This window comes from Pipistrellus hanaki (assembly GCF_964339955.1).
Source record: "Pipistrellus hanaki genome assembly, chromosome: 11".
Classification (NCBI taxonomy): Eukaryota; Metazoa; Chordata; class Mammalia; order Chiroptera; family Vespertilionidae; genus Pipistrellus; species Pipistrellus hanaki.
In genome coordinates this window covers 6,981,458-6,997,953 of record NC_140513.1, presented here as the reverse complement: position 1 = coordinate 6,997,953, position 16,496 = coordinate 6,981,458, and the positions used below count along the sequence as shown (strand labels likewise).

The 16,496-nt window shown below is 41.0% G+C and overlaps 1 protein-coding gene across 1 annotated transcript in view; it reads right to left on the bottom strand.

The window, feature by feature from the left end:
- Positions 1-16,496, bottom strand: part of PSMB7 (proteasome 20S subunit beta 7) — a 50,499-nt gene that overhangs the window by 9,224 nt on the left and 24,779 nt on the right. The window contains exon 6 of the mRNA XM_084898410.1: positions 14,693-14,751. Coding sequence (XP_084754536.1) covers positions 14,693-14,751 — 59 coding nt within the window. The remainder of the gene's footprint in view (positions 1-14,692; positions 14,752-16,496) is intronic.

Genomic DNA, 16,496 nt, shown 5'->3' with positions numbered 1-16,496 from the left:
AAGTCCCCATTTCAGAAAAACAATATTCCACCATTATGACAGAATGCCAATGACTACAAGTGTGACTGCATCCTACGGATACAATGTTCCCTGCATATACTTAAAAAACCTGTACTACTGGGTGGAATTTTAAAATAGCTATTTAGCACAACCTCACACCATGATTTTTGTTCCTACAGAATTTCAGGGTTAGGGGAGCGTGGTATAAATTACCTCCCAGAAACCCACAAGTAACATTATCTGTTAAGGTTAAAACTTTGCTTCCCTGGGTGTGCTGCTGGGGTCTCATTACAGCAGGTAATCTCACATTCTGCCATGCACAACACACTAAGTACCGGCATCTCCCAATTACACGGCAACGGAAATCTCAAAGGACATCTGAAAAGTCTGTGCAGCTCCTGCACCCACTGCCGAGACACAACCATCTCTAATGGAACGTGGCAGCTTTCTCAACTAAATATTCACACGCAGGCACAGGGATGCTAAGCCCGGCCTTATTCCACACCGAAGAGCAGGTGCTAATTAAAGGGCCACACTGACTCAGGAAATGGCCACCTAGACAACTTCAGACACTGTCTGGAGTTTCGTTTTCCTGTTTCCCAATATGTCCAGCCGTCCAAACTTCCAGGATTACACAACTGACAGAAAGTTGGAGCGGGAGAGACCCCCTGCCTCTGTACGTGATGCCTTGTCTGGACTGGTCTCTTCTCCTCTTCAGCCGCCCTGCTCCACTCCTTCCCCAAACCCAAGACAGAAACATTGCAAGCGAGGAGTCACATGTTCCTTGAGGCCATCTTACAGCTTCCCCCTCCACCACCAACTCTTCTTATTACCTCTGCACCTCCTTCTAGCTACCGTTCTCTTGCACTTTTCATGCCATAATTTCTATAGTTTGTGGGCCTGTTCACCCTCTAGGTTGTAAATGCCTCTAAGAAAGGGGTCATAACCAGTCACAGGGCCTGGCACCCAGCTCGAGAGGCACCCTTCATACCTCAGGATGCCCACCGCCTCACAGTTTATGAAGGGCTTGAAGGCCACTCCCACTGGGATATAAAAGATGTTCCTCTGGTGGCCTGGTTACCAAGAAACTTCTGGTTTCTTTGCTCACTGACCTTCTGCCTTTGCCAAATTTTTATGACTCAGAAACCTTTGAGAAAGCACTTTAAAAAACAAAAAACACCCTCATAACAGGAGAGGGTATCCAGGGTTTATCAGTTCTTATCATAATCATTTGGCTATTTTTGGAACTGTTTTTACTTCAGCTAGCAAAACCTAGACTTGATATAGGTTGTGAAGTAAAAAATAAATAAATAACTGTCCTAATAGTAGTAATGGCTTTGAAATATCTCATCTACGCCAACTTTCTTCTCATGCCTCTTAAGAATTGCCAAGCCCTTCAAATATTGGCAGTTCCATTTATTCAGATCGTCTGATATATAAAATTTGCTGACTTTTCCCCCCTTGAGTTGATACAGATATATGAAAACTGTGAAGCCTTTTTTCTTTGGCTAGAAACGAAACTTCTCTGCCAGTGAAAATTATAGGGGCATTTTGAAATTACCATATGTTTTAGATCAGAAGGTAAAAACAGTACAGCAGCCCATGAAAACTTTCCAGCCCAGAACGCTGACAATTAACTCACTGAAATACAGTTCAAGCCCCCAAGTGCCCCTACACTTATTGGCAGCGGTCCCGTTTACCATTTGAAAATTCGGTTAGTAAGTTTACTATTTTTATTTTATGTTCATTTACATGTATAATGTGAATGTATATATAGCTACCACATTTAAATAGTTAGCCTAAATGTTATTTTAAACTTAATATTTCCACAGAGCTATTTGATTTTTTTTTTTAAATAAAAAGAAACTTTCCTAAAATTCTTAATCGCACTTCAGTGTATATTAGCAAATGTGTGATGCTTGGCTGCTTTGCACACCCACATGCCCTCCCCTCCGCCCGCCTCCCCCTTTCTGATACCGCACACCACACAAGTATAATAAACCATGTTAATATTTCATACCACTGTGAAATATGCTGGAGTATCAATTCAACATCTGCTGTCTTTAGGGTCCGGGAGTCCCGCAGAGACACTTTCAATTTGTAATTGAGTTCTATGCTGAATTAATCAGCAGTTTATCTTTTTTACTAAAATAACGTCTTCACCACTAACCCAGATTTACATTAACAATTTATGCCAAATTACCTGCCAAGGCAAAACTTATAAGATTCTAAGCTGCCACCCAGTTCCACTCAATCCCGTATTTCACTTCTTCCGCTTCTCTGGTCTGTAGACAAGAAACACAGAAAGCCATTGTTCGGGACCTCGCAAGCCTCTGACCACAGATGATCGCTCGGGTGTGGGACACACAGCCTCACTCTGACACAAAATGCAGGGGTGGGGGAGGGAGGGCGCATCCCCTCTCCCCATGAAAGCCACTGTTCAGTAAGTGGTTTTGATTCAAAATTTTTACAAAATTAGATTCTAGAATGGAAAGAAATCAATGAATAAAAGAACTTCTTATTTCTTTTCCCAAGAAGCTACAACATTGCAGATCTTGGCTTGGCTTGAACACAGAAAAGGTAACTTAGAAAGAGGGAGTATTTTAGTGCCTTAAATTATGACTCTGAGACCCAAGTTAACAAAGGCATTTCAATTTGGTAAGAGAAGGGGGAAAGTCCATTTTCTCTTTGATATCATGATGCAGAATATAGAAATAATATTTTCCTTTTAATTCTACCTGTTCAAAGTCACTAGACATTTATTTCTATTCAACATCATCCCTGAATCTAGCTCTTGCCTCTCTGAGTAAAGGGTCTCTGGTCACAAAGAAGTTATTTTTGCCTGCTGGATCTTTGCCACAGGTGCAGCAAGCAATACACTTTGTGAAATATTTCTCTTATATGGTTATCTTTTCCCCTACCTTCCACAGTTATAGGGAATATGTAAAGTGAAAACATTTCAACTGGAACACCTGCTCCAAAGAAATGCATCACAAATAATTATCCATCTACTACAGAATCAAATAACCCCTTCTTTTCAATCTACTTTGCATATGGCTGTACAAGGAACTTCCACCGCCAGACAGAACGAAGAGCCTCTTTCAATACTACCTCTGGGTTACAGCACCCAGTGCAATGCCTTGCATTCAGCTGATCCCCAATAAGTAACTGCTGACTGATTACATATTGACGTCATTAAAAAAAAAAAAATGAATTCAGTACATAGTAGGGTAGAAGGAAAAATTTGCACAGAAATATTTTGGGCAGAAAAAAATCAATGAAGAATTCTCAAAGTCAATAACTATGTCAGTTATACCATCTGTAGTACTTTCATTACTCCTCAAAGAACTGGAAATAGAGACCTTCAAATTTTATACACGGTCACTTTCCTAAGATTTGTTGATTCCTGAATTCCAGAGCCGAGGCCCCAGGAGGAATCCATTCCCAGCTCATTGGAGATTTTAGTAAACTATAGCTTTCCTTCTTGGCCTCCTCTCTTCTAAGCCATTTTTGCTTCCTGATACTAAACAGGAAAAACAAAACAAACTTTCTAAAATTTCCTTCAACCTCCTTACAAAAAAATCCCACTTTGAACTTCAACTTTCATCAAAGGCAGAATACTATGGCAAAGGTAGAAATGATACTGAGCAACCACCATGACAAGGAAGATGGGACTTGGCCAGAGGAACAGACATATAATGGCTATTTCTAAGTCAAGGAAGACTAAGGAATCCTAGAGAACCAAAGAGAGAGAAGCAATTACAAGTGAAATTCCAAACTCTTGCAGTAGAGAGCTAAGTCTTGCTTTTGAAGTATCAGGTGAAAAAACAAAGAAAACTTCCATCTGCCTCCTAAAACACCACAAGGTGCAAATGTGAGCAAGGAGATCCAAGGGAATAACCGTAACTCAAGAAGTCCTTCTGCCTCTCCAAAGCTGGCCTACCAGTGGGTTCAAATTTAGGAGAATAAACTCACTTCTTAAAAGAAGGACAACTTGCCAAAGCCGGTTTGGCTCAGTGGTAGAGCGTCGGTCTGAGGACTGAGGGGTCCCGGGTTCGATTCCGGTCAAGGGCATGTGCATTGGTTGCGGGCACGTCCCCAGTGGAGGGTGTGCAAGAGGCAGCTGATCGATGGCTCTCTCTCATCGATGTTTCTAACTCTCTATCTCTCTCCCTTCCTCTCTGTAAAAAAATCAATAAAATATTTAAAAAATAAAAAATAAAAAAAATAAAAGGACAACTCAAAATATCTGATGTTGGTGAGAAGCTTTAACCATCAATATGATCTTCTCATTAATATCTATTCTAAAGGTCAATAGTAATTCTCCAAATCACCCACTGAACAAAATGAGTGCCATCCTCAATATCTGTTCATTTCTAAAATTAACAATTTAACTCTGCTGGGTATGACTACTAAGAATAATTCTAATCAGGGCCTCAGAAATGTTATCTTTGGGTTCTGACATCTCTAAAAATTAACGCATTACATTAAATACAACTAGGGAGAAAATTAATACATTTTTTACCCAAAAATAAAGACAATTTACAATGATAATGCTGCAGGTCTTAAGGAAAGCCAATAAGCAGGTATTAGCACCAAAATCAAATGACAATAACAGCCTCGGAGAGAGCCTCCAAGAAGAACCTTTCAGTATCTAAACAAATGAGCAATCAATTCAATTACTGCCCAAATCCAGTGTGTGAAGTGAGTCCAGTGTTTCAATAGTTCCATCTAAACAGCTTCACAGTTGCATTAGTCTTACCAATAAGGAATCCATCAAAACCACAATGAGATACCAATTCATTCCCACCAGGAAGGCTACAATCAAAAAGACAGATAGTAAGTGTTGGTGAGGGTTAGAAATTAGAATTCTTAAACTGCTAGTGACCTAGCTGCTTTGGAAACCAGTCTGACAGTTCCTCAAAAGGTTAAACACATGCCTCAGCAATCCCTCCCCTAGGTATATACAAAGAAAAATGACAATATATATATCAACAGAGACTTGTACCCAAACGTTCACAGCAGCATTACTCCTAATAGCCGAAATGTGAGAACACTCCCAATGCCCCCAACCAATGAGTAGATAAATAAACTGTATGTCCACACAGTGAAATACTGTTCAACCATAAAAAATAAATAAAGTGCCGATACATAGTACAACATGAAATATTATGAAAATATTGTAAGTTAAAGAAGCCAGTCACAAAAGACCATATATTGTATGGTTCCTACCATGCGAAATGTCCAGAATAGGCAAGTGTATCAACACAAAAGTAGGTTAGTTGTTCCCTAGGGCTGGGAGGATCAGGGATATGGGGAGTGAACTGCTAATGGGTATGGGTTTCTTTTGAGGGTGATGAAAATAATCTAAAATTTACTCTAGTGATATTTGCACAACTCTGCATGTACAAAAAAATCACTGAATTGTACACTTTAAGCAAATTGTATGGGTGCAAATGATATCTCAATGAAGCTGTTATTAAATAATAAGGCATCCAACATTTTTAGACTAGAGGACCTAAAAAAGGTCAAAACATCTAGTGACATGTCACAAGTCAATCCAAGAACTCACATTCTAATAGTAATTTTGTAAAAGCTAGCGATCACATAAATAAAAATGTCAGCATAAATCCCTAAAAGCATTTAGTAAGAATGCATTTTGGTTCCAACTATATGATTTTTCCCAGACATACAACATACCTAAACAGATATAGCAACCAGACCAACATAACCTTAAAAATCTAAAAATCTGCAACAGTGAGTCAAGTTCAGCTCATTAAACTGACACCTATTAAAGTGCTACAAGAAAAACTGTCTTACACACCACCGATATCAATAGACAGGAAACTCATTGTTAGGATAGCTATCGAAGGTCAGATGATTTTTTTTAATTTTGCATCTATTAAAACTCTGCTTGATGCCAACAGGGCTCACGTTGCACAGGAAGGTGCTTCGGCTAAACACGGATAGTCTTCCTTGATCTCCATTGTCTGCTGCGTGGGTTCCGTCAGCAAACCTCCCAGCAAGTGGTCACCTTCCCATGGAGTCATTAAACCTCTGACTGTCAGCTGGTGGGATTAGCCAGCAGCTTCCACACCTGAGCCCCCATGGCAGGGACAGAGGCATTGGATCAAGATCGCTAATGAATACAGAATTCATATGCCGCTTGTCAGGGCTCCTGAGCTCAGAGTCGCACAGATGCAACCTAAATAAGACGGAGGACAGAACAATTGTTGACAAAGATTAAAAAGTTTTGGCAGTTGGGAAAAAAAGCGCACCTCATTATTCAAATATGATAGCCTTGCTTATTTTGTTATTTTCGTTCAAGTTATTCATGAGTTGCCTCAAATGGACAAATGCCATTCACCAACATTTAAAGACTTCCTGGTCTCATTACTAAATTTGAAGAGGGCTATGCCACCTGAACTTTACCTACAGAGAGAAAAACAGCTCTTGTAAAGAATATTCGAAAACTTTGGGGGGGGGGGGGAGCGGGAAGCAACCACAGGATATTTGGGTTAGAAGAAAGTTAAATGAAAACTAATCTACAATAGAATTCAAAGAAGAAGAAAGTTAAATGAAAACTAATCTAGAATTCAAAGAAGAAAAAAAGTATCTTCCATGGCCAAACGCCTTATTTCTATTTCCCAGGATCTCTGTAAATCTGACTTCCTTGCACCTTTCTAGTCCTGGGCTCCTCCCGATGCCGCTTGTCAGAGTGCGAACCTCCTCTGCATGTGGGTAGCTCCTTGCCCTCTCCACAAGCCCTCACCGGAGAGAAGGAACAGACCAAGGAGCCCACAGCTCTGCTCCCTGGAATAAGAAGTCTTCCACACTCTGCTGTCAAAGAACTACAAGCCAAGCAAAAAAATGGAACAGCAGTGATCAATTACATCAGAGGGCGCTAAAGCCAGATGACCAGGTTCAAACCAGGAGTCCATCACTGACAAGCTGTGTGACCTCACTGTGCCCTCATTTTTCTCTCTACAAAATGGGGATAACTTAAGTACAGACCTCATGTGACTACTGAAATGTAAATAAGAAAATGCAGAAAAGGCTGTTAGAACAAAGCCTGCCACAGCGGAAGCACTCAACAAGCATCGGCTATTATGATTACTGTGTTTTCAATACCTTCTCCCCATAGCAAGACCTCCCACAGCCTATATTAGGTGTTAAAAAGGCTTCTTCCACTGCCATTATGACCACTACATAGGTCTGTCTCCGGTTTTAAGCTTTCAGATGGGAAAGAAGAATCATATCTATTTACCCTAAATATCACCAAGCCTGATACAGCTACAAATAATCCTGCTAGATATTGCTATGTGATGTTTGTAACCTACTACTGAATAAAAAACAGAAGCAGCTGCCGTATTTTTAGAGCCAGTTTTGTGTGAGCCACCACATGAGGTGTTTTACAGACCACATCTAGTCCTGATGGCAGCCTGCAGGCAGGACTCTGGGTCCCCATCTCCTGGATGGACAGTCTCGGGCCGTGGCTTGCCCGGGTCGTGCAGACGTACGGTGGAAACAGGCTTACAGCCCAGCACTCTGGCTCCTGACCTCTCGTGCCCACTCAACTACAATGAACTCACACACTCTGCTTTCCTTTGGGAGCGATCTATGTGCCAAACTGAACAGATTCTTTGTAGGTTTTTTAAATCAAAATAATACCAAGCTCTCACACTATTGTCCATCTGCAAAGCACAAAGAAATCTATAACTTCAGCCTCTTTCTACTACTGGATTTAAAAAACAAAAAGCCTGGTTACTTCTAAGATTTGTTGATACCATATTAGTATCAACTCTTTCATTATTTAAAGTGGATCTATAGCTGCCTGCGATGACGGATTAATTCTATGTCCTCTGTAGCTAGGAGTCTGGCATGGCGTTCGTGAGATAACCACAGTCTTTAGGGCGAAGGCTGCTCACGTCTTTAGCAATCTATAAGGGCTTCTCTAGAGGCCAGCACTTGCTGAGTGATGAAATATGACTCCATAAATCAGACAGCTGAAGTGGCACTTATATACGTCACCATCTATCTTCGTAGCTCCTCTCTGAAGGGTACAGGGTAGGAGCTCATCCCTCGGTACTGCACCAGAGAAGGGCCCATAACAGTTGGCATTGACTAAGCATGTGCTGCTTAAACCTGAAGACACACTAAGACTAAGGGGGAAAGATCCTGCTGGTGTGAGCACGCCTCAGGCAGTGGGAGAAGCTTCAGCAACTCATCTTCAAAAGGCAGAGAGCCAGGGCTCTAGAAACTCGCAAAAATTGGCGAAGCCTGCAGTCTTCGTTTCTTTAAGTTGAGCATCTTCAAAGTCTAGAATTCTAACTGTAGGGCACAGCAGCTGCCACTGCAGATCTGATCCTCTCAGCTTTTGGCAGCTCTCAACTTGAGATTCTAGCAAAAGAATTTTTCAAGTTGCTATTATTGCCTGTCATGGATTTATAAATATTGTGCACTATCTGCTGTGGCATGGCTCTCATGGGACGCCGGGGCATGCCAAATGCATAACGGAATGAAAAACAGTTTCTATTCTTCAAATAAATGCTAATTTTTTAACTGTGCTCACGTGATTTGTTTGGTGACCAACTTCAATAGTAGAGATGTACCAGAGAGGGGGAAAGCGGATTGTCTTTTCCAGCAGCATTCAGCTGCTACTTTCATTAAGCTTGTTTAATTAGATTCCAGATGCTAATTTGCAAGTCGATACCAGAGGGTGCAGGACAGTCTGCCTTTGAATCACCTCCCTATGATGTGAGGGTCCTGCCGCACTCCACTACCCTTCAGGAACCCGCGCCCGAGATTCTGACAATTAGTGCAAAGAGGGAACGGTATTAATCTTGACAGACTAAATATTAATCTTCTACCCATTTTAATGAATTATAATCTTTAAGAGTGTAAATTTCTTACTGGGCCAAATGAGAACATTCCTTCCTACAAAGAAAAGGATGAAAGGAAAACTTAAGCCATCTGATTCATTTACTTAATTCCTTTCCCACCCTAAAATACAAGCTGTTTTGTTTTTTTAATATTTTTTAAATATTAATTTTTTAAAAAAATTAAATAAAAAAATATATATATTATTGATTTCAGAGAGGAAAGGAGGGAGAGAAATATCAATGATGAGAAGGAATCATTGATTGGCTACCTCCTGCACATTGGACCAAGTCTGCAACCCAGCATGTGCCCTTGACCAGAATCGAACCTGGGACCCTTGAGTCCACAGGCCAGCACTCTATCCAGTGAACCAAACCAGCTAGAGCTACAACCTGTTTTTATTTCAGCACTTTTATCAATTTTCAAGAATCATGCTCCCATGAAGCTAACACGATAATCCAACTACTATGGTCAAATGCCTTATACTTAACTGGAAAATGGACTCAAAAGGCCACTATATAGTTATCACTTGTTTCCTGTCCAGCTACCCTGTGGGTAATTAGCAGAATCTAGGGTTTCCTTCTTATACCAGCCTAAACAACAGGGGGCGGGGGTTGGGGGTGGGGGGGAATCTGGAGGAATAACTTCATGTAATACTTCACCAGCCAAAAAACCTCTAACTGGCGCCTTGTCATCAGATGAATTTTCAAAATGCACTAATACAAAGGTACAATCCCCAAATATGCATCTTTGCAAATAAAAATAAAGCATGGGATTACCATAATAATAAAATCTTTTATGCCTTCATTTCTATCACTGCTAAGAATTATGAACACTAAAGGTGAAGTTATCAGATTGGGAACTATATATTAAGCAAAGTTGCTTTTAACACCTTCTTATCCACTCATTCAACAAACACTGGCTGAATACCTGCGGTGTGCCAGTTACCGTGCTAGGAGAACTTCCAGGCTAACAGCAAGGGGAAAAGCAAGAAAAGGAAAATTACACAAGACCACTAAAGGCAATGTGAAGGTCACATCTGGGTGAGGATTTTTAGATTTTTAATGTGTCATGAACTCACGTGATTAGCTGGCAGTTTCTATGAAACCTTAAACCAAGGCTTCTACCTGGGGCAAGACACTGGCTCAGAAAACTGGAAACCGCAGAGGCCAGTCTCAGGCATTTCTGAATCCCAGCTGGGCTTCCCTGTTGTGCTTTTTGGCCAATAATTTCCCAAAGAGCATTTGCCCTTTGTCTCATCTTCACTTTTGCCTGTGTACTTAATGGGCTGTTTGCTAGGCTGACTCTACTCCATTAATGTATATTATTTGGAAAGCGTACCAGTTATCTTCCTCTGGTATCTTTAAAAAAAAAAAATTGAGCACTTCCAGATTGGGGGGCTGGGGGGGGGGGGGGGGAGTCCCTTTATTTCCCAGGTGGTTTCTGATGACTCAGATTTCACTTTAGCTCAGGGTTTTCCTATCTCAACTCAACCAACACCTACTGAACATCAGGGGCTGAAAAACAGAGATGATTTCACAGCTCCTGCCCTCAAAAATCTCCCTCTCTCAATGGCAGGTGGGGGGGGAATGTCTCTGAAAACAGCCATAAAGCAATGGGACAAGTGTGTACAATGGAGCACAGGGACACAAATAGAAGAGGGAGCAACTGAGGGCACTGCTGGCAGAAACCAGCAGGGAGCAGGCTTCCTGGACAAGAGCACGGTACATTCAAAGAACAGGGAGGAGGAGGAAGGGCTGCAGTAGGGCAGGAATGCAGACTTATTTCCCCATAGTTTAACATTCACACCCTGGACTTACACATGCTGTGCTAATGAATATATTTTTACTTATGTTAATAATATGTGCTCATTTTCATATGTCTGGGGGGGGGGGGATATTATCAGAACATCAAACCCAAGATTTTATACATGTAAACCTATTTTTAAAAATAAAATAAAATTAAAAAGCCAAAAACTGAAGTGGCTGTGAGGAGAGGGGAGGAAATGGATTAAAAGGGACAATTTGAGCCCTGGTCACATTGGCTCAGTGGACAGAGCGATGGCCTGCAGATTGAAGGGTCCCGGGTTCGATTCTGGTCAGGGCACATGCCTGGGTTGTGGGTTCGATCCCCAGTAGAGGGTGTGCAGGAGGCAGCCCATCAATGATTCTCTCATCATTGATGTTTCTATCTTTCTCTCCTTGTCTCTTCCCCTCTGAAATCAATAAACATATATTTAAAACAAACATCTTTGAAAGAAAGAAAGAAAGAAAGAAAGAAAGAAAGAAAAGAAAAGAAAAGAAAAGAAAAGAAAAGAAAAGAAAAGAAAAGAAAAGAAAAGAAAAGAAAAGAAAAGAAAAGAAAGAAAGAAAGAAAGAAAGAAAGAAAGAAAGAGGGAAGGGGGAGGGGGGAGGGGGGAGGGGTGGAGAAAGAGGAAAGGGAGGGAGGGAGGGACAGTTTGCAGTGAGGTGAAGGAAATGTTAGGTGGTTTTGAGTCTCCATTACTTTAAGTACAAATGCCAAAACCTATCAAACTGTGCATTTCATTATAGTAAGTAAATTATACCTTAATTTATAAAACAGTGAGTTGATTTGAAAAAATTTTCAAAAAAGTCCAGTTGGCATCTGGCTATGGCAGAAATCTTAACTGTGGTTTACAAATGACAAGTTCAAGAAATGATGCTAGACTAGCCCTGTCCAATAGAAATATGTGAACATATAGTTTTAAATTTTCTAGTGTCTACATTTTATAAAGTAAAAGTTGGTGAAATTAACTGTAATATTTTTATTTAACCTAATGTAAAATAGTATGTATTTAATATAATCAATATAAATATTGATATTTTAAATTAAAAACTCATACTGCTCAGTGGACAGAGCATCGGTCTGCAGACCAAAGGGTCAGCGCAATTCTCTGTGCAGTGTGAGCAGTCACTGTCCGGCGATGCCTGAGACGAGAGGCAGCAATGCTCTCCGGGTTCCTGTCTGAGGCATGTCCAGAATCCTCTCCCCTTTGGAAAGGAATGAGCGGACTTAGTCATCCAACCCTGCAGTCTCAAAATAGACCGAAAAGTTATGGGTTTCTTGCCCCAGAAAAAAAAAAAACTTCCCAGAAAATAAAAAGTTGGAAATTTGAAACCAAAATATTTCTCTGATTTCTATGAAAATGCAAAACCAAATGACACCTTGGCCAAATTCTCTTCACAACGAAGTCACTAAAACAGAGTCCTCTCAACTGGGCGAGCAGCCTCAGCCTGCCCGGGTCACTGCACCGTTTCGTCTTCACAAGAGCAAGAGGGTGCCGATGGGCAGCTGCCTGGTCTTCACAACCAAGCGGCTGCCTGGTCTTCACAACCAACTTTTTCAGTATCGACATCTTTAGATTTTTAAAGTATTATCTACTGACAGGCGTTACACTATTATTTGCCCACTATTTACTGTTTAACTCACTTCACTGGAGAAGCAGGTACTACCTTCACCTTAATAAAATGATTTTGTTGATTGTCAAGTCTGATTCAAGTTTCAGTAAATTCCGTGAATAAAAAAGTCACCTGAAGTTATAAATTTAGGTAATCAATCTGAAATAGAAATTTGAACAAAGTCTCGTAACTAACACAGAATATGAAGTTCTCCAAGTTACAGATAAAACTGATCTAAGGAACAATCTTCAGATTGATGGTATCAGAAGTATTATCGATCACATTTCCCTTTACTTCTCCAAATCACGTCAATATTAAATTCATGGCCTCTGAATAATTTCAAATCCAAACTCTAAATAAATTACTTTAGCAGAGTGTTGTCACTTTTAATATACCTCATACCTCCATTTTCTGCAATTCTCATTTTTCTTTAACATATGGAGGTCCCAATCAATTGGAAACAGACAAAGCTTTCAAGAAAACGTGAAAAGATTAATGTGGTTTAAAGGAGGGCTTGACATTACTGAAGCAATTCTCTAAGAAAACCACCAGTCCTTCTCCTCTCCCTTCATTATTCCTAATGGATCTGTGGCGCCTGAGGAACGCCTCTCCTTTGGTTACAAGACTGGAAGACCTTGTTTTTTTTCTTTGTAGTGACCTAGTATATCTTCTTTTTTCTCTGTATTTAAGAACCCCAAACAGAAAATAATGCTGATGTGGGAATAAATTTTCACATTGAGAAATGAGAACGCAATCCTAATCTCATTTATACAATAGTTGATACTTGGACCTGTTTACTACTCTTAATTGGAGCAAAAGACTATTGTTCTTAGCCTAAACACCTAGCTAAATCCTATCTTTACTCAGGGTTTTAATTCCTACAGTCCAAGAGAGGGAAGCAATCTAGCCATCAGCAACCAAGTCACTATGTGTGTTATCCTCATGTACCCAAGGCGAAGTGGCTTCTGGCAGGAGACAGCTGTGCTGGCTGAGCAGCATCCACAGCTCTATATTCCCGGGCTCTCACGGCACTTGGCCTAAACCTACAGAGCAGAGGGAGCTTCAGAGCTCCTATGACACTTGATGCTCCAATGACAAGCTGGTGAAAGAACAAAATTTTTTTATCCTCATCTGAAGCTATTTTTTCCATTGATTTTTAGAGAGAATGTGAGGGAGGGAGAAAAGAAGGGAGGAAAGAGGGAGGAGGGAGGAGAAGGGAGGGGGAGAGAGGGAGAAAAAAATTAACTCGAGAGAGACACATCATTTGGTTGCCTTCCGCATGTGCCTTGACCGGAGCTGGGGATCAAGCCTGCAACCCAGGTACTTGCCCTTGACCAAGAGTTGAACCCAAGACCCTTTATTCCTCAGGCCAACTTTCTAACCACTGAGCAAATCGGCCAGGGCAAAAACATTGTTTTTTAAAATATGCAATCCTCTCCAAGAATGATTAGGCATAAAGCTTTGTCAGGTAATAATTCCCAGAGACATCCTATTTATTAAAAATAGGGTAAACCCACTCATAAACAGCTTACTACTGTTGAAAACAAGTGAATACACTCCATCAAAAATTAACATCTATCAAAAAACTTGTGTGCCTACAAGCTGGTTTAGTGCAAGGATAAAAGCACAGGGGATAACATGATGCCAGGAAGTATCCAAGCACGTGAACACTCCTGTGGAAGTGACAAGGCAGACCTGTGGGCTTGTGCCTGGAGGTTTGGTGTGTGTGTGTGTGTGGGGGGGGGGGGGGGGGGGGGGGGGGGCGTGCTTAATGGGGTACATCTATCATTAAAGCAGACTTGGGTGGAAGTCATTCAGAAGATACCACCCTCCCCCACCACCAAAGAAAATATAATAAAGAATGTCTTTGTAAATGTGTTTGAGACACCAGATCCATCACACTGACAACAGTCCACTACACTCAAGGTCTCGTCCCACCTCTGCTGCCAGATGCAGAACAATCTATAGGGATTTTTAAAATTGCCCCCACTTTCAGGCCAGTCTGTGTGACAGACAAAGACATCCAGAGTTCCTCTATTCTTAGTAAGAAGACAAAAAACCTGTCATTCTGAGATGCCATGACACAGAAGGCTGAGTACATAAGAAAACATTCGGCACTGCAGCCGCATTTACAGCTCAGAGGACTCCTAACAGCCCACAGCCAAAGCAAAAAGCTGGAGAGTGCTGACCTCCAGCCCAAGAGGCACGCAGGGCCACTCCAAGCGCAGCTTTCCCTGAGCAGCCGGCCTTCTCCGCAAACACAGTGTCTGTGCCAATGAGCATTCCGACTAACAACAGCGCCGGACAGGTTTTGGAGGAATCAGCAATTTGCAAATGTTCGACATACAACTGGAAAAATATTTGCAAGAATAAAACTGCAGGGACTTACATACCTCCATGTCTGGCCTAAACTTAGCTTCAAACACAGCCATTGCTGCCAAGGAGCCAGAACCTGTAAGAAAAAGATGCATTTTTAGTGTATTTACCAATTCCCAGCGTCTCACGTTACCTTGGGGCAGCAACAATGGCAAAACATGCCCAGTGTCACATTCAAGGCCAGTGCAAACATGAATCCTACAGGAACACATAACCAGGTGAATACTGCTCTTCAAAAGCCTGGAGTCACACTTACCACTATCTCGGGTAAACCCGCAACTGGGCCCATTCCTACTACTGACAGAAGTAATTATAAATTATTTACAATAAAGTGCTGAAGCAGGAAAATGAGGTGATGGTGAATTTGTATTTTCTTCAAAAAGTGAATGCCACGTAATTTCATATGTCCTATGCCGTGAGTCTTGTGCCCCATAACTGTGCCTTGGCAGGTTGCTGGGCACAGCGCTAAATACCAAGCCCGTCAGAAAGAAGAGGCCGTTTTAATGAGCTGGTCCTGGCAGAGGCACCTTGCCACGCGGGGAAGAACTACAGCACCAGCAATGGTAATGGGAGCGCGAGCCGCAGCCACCAGGATATTCCAGCTACGACTGTAAAGCACTTTATTACGTGGCATTTATTTAGAGCTATTATTTTTAGTTTGTACTTTGAAGAGTAACAGCTGAGTAGACAAAATGACAGACAAAGAAACAAAAATTTATTATCACAATAGCAAATGGCTGAAAGGTTATGCTGCATAGATATTAACAGATAGCAAATCTCCCACCACAAAAGTAGGATGTAAAGGCATTACAAACAAGTACAGGCTCCCTGAGAAGGGATGCAAAAGGCAGCGCGGTGCTATTTGAAAATTTAAATTAAACTGGCTTTGTTCAGAAACCAGAGAATCTTTAGAAAACCATCATCTTGCCTTTCCAGTCCTGGCAATATCTCAGGATACTCTACTTTTAGAAAGAAGATAGAGTTGCCCACAATTTTTTACTCCAATTAGAAGATTTTTTTGGCATTTATTACTTTTTAACTTGTTTTGCATAACACTATCTATTTAGCTAGGTCACAGAGAAAACCATATTTTCTATTTAAAATGATTTGTGTACATCGCTTGACCACCTCAATGGTTTAGCAAAGGAAAAAGGCAGCGATTAAACAGTTTCAAATGAGGTGTCCTGCTGATTTTATCAAGTCTGCTGAATGTATAATGAAAAAGGAGAAGCTGACAGCAACGCTGCATTGAGAAAATACAGACTGCCTTATCTGAACCATTTAAGGAGGTCCAATTATAGATCAAATTTAAAGGGTAGAAACAGCAGATTTACAGACACAAATCAATGAACATGGTAATCCCAATGAATATGACAGATACTCCTGTTACGGAATATTGCTGCGGTTGAGGATCATTACCTTCACAGCACCAGATACATCACATCTAAAACAGTAGGAAGCGTCAAGTGTAGACCGGCATTACAAGCAATGACTATTCATTTAGGCTTTGGGAGCAAAAGGCAACCCCATTTTCCCCTCTCAGAATTTTTTTCTCCTTCAAAAAAAAAAAGGGGGGGGGGGTTGGGAAATGATTTAAAGGACTATTAAAAGCAGTTCAGAAAGAGCAAAAATTAAAGAGACATTAAGGTGATCCACCGAAATAAAACTAGCAGATAGGCCAGAGCAGGTTCACCAAAGCCAAACCTCTTAATTCCATAGTAAACGTGTTCTTAATTATCTGGAAATAGTCTATGAATATTTTGTGAGTCACACGTTGACTCTGAGATTCAGGGGTTAAGAGGAAAAGTAACCTAAGTGTCT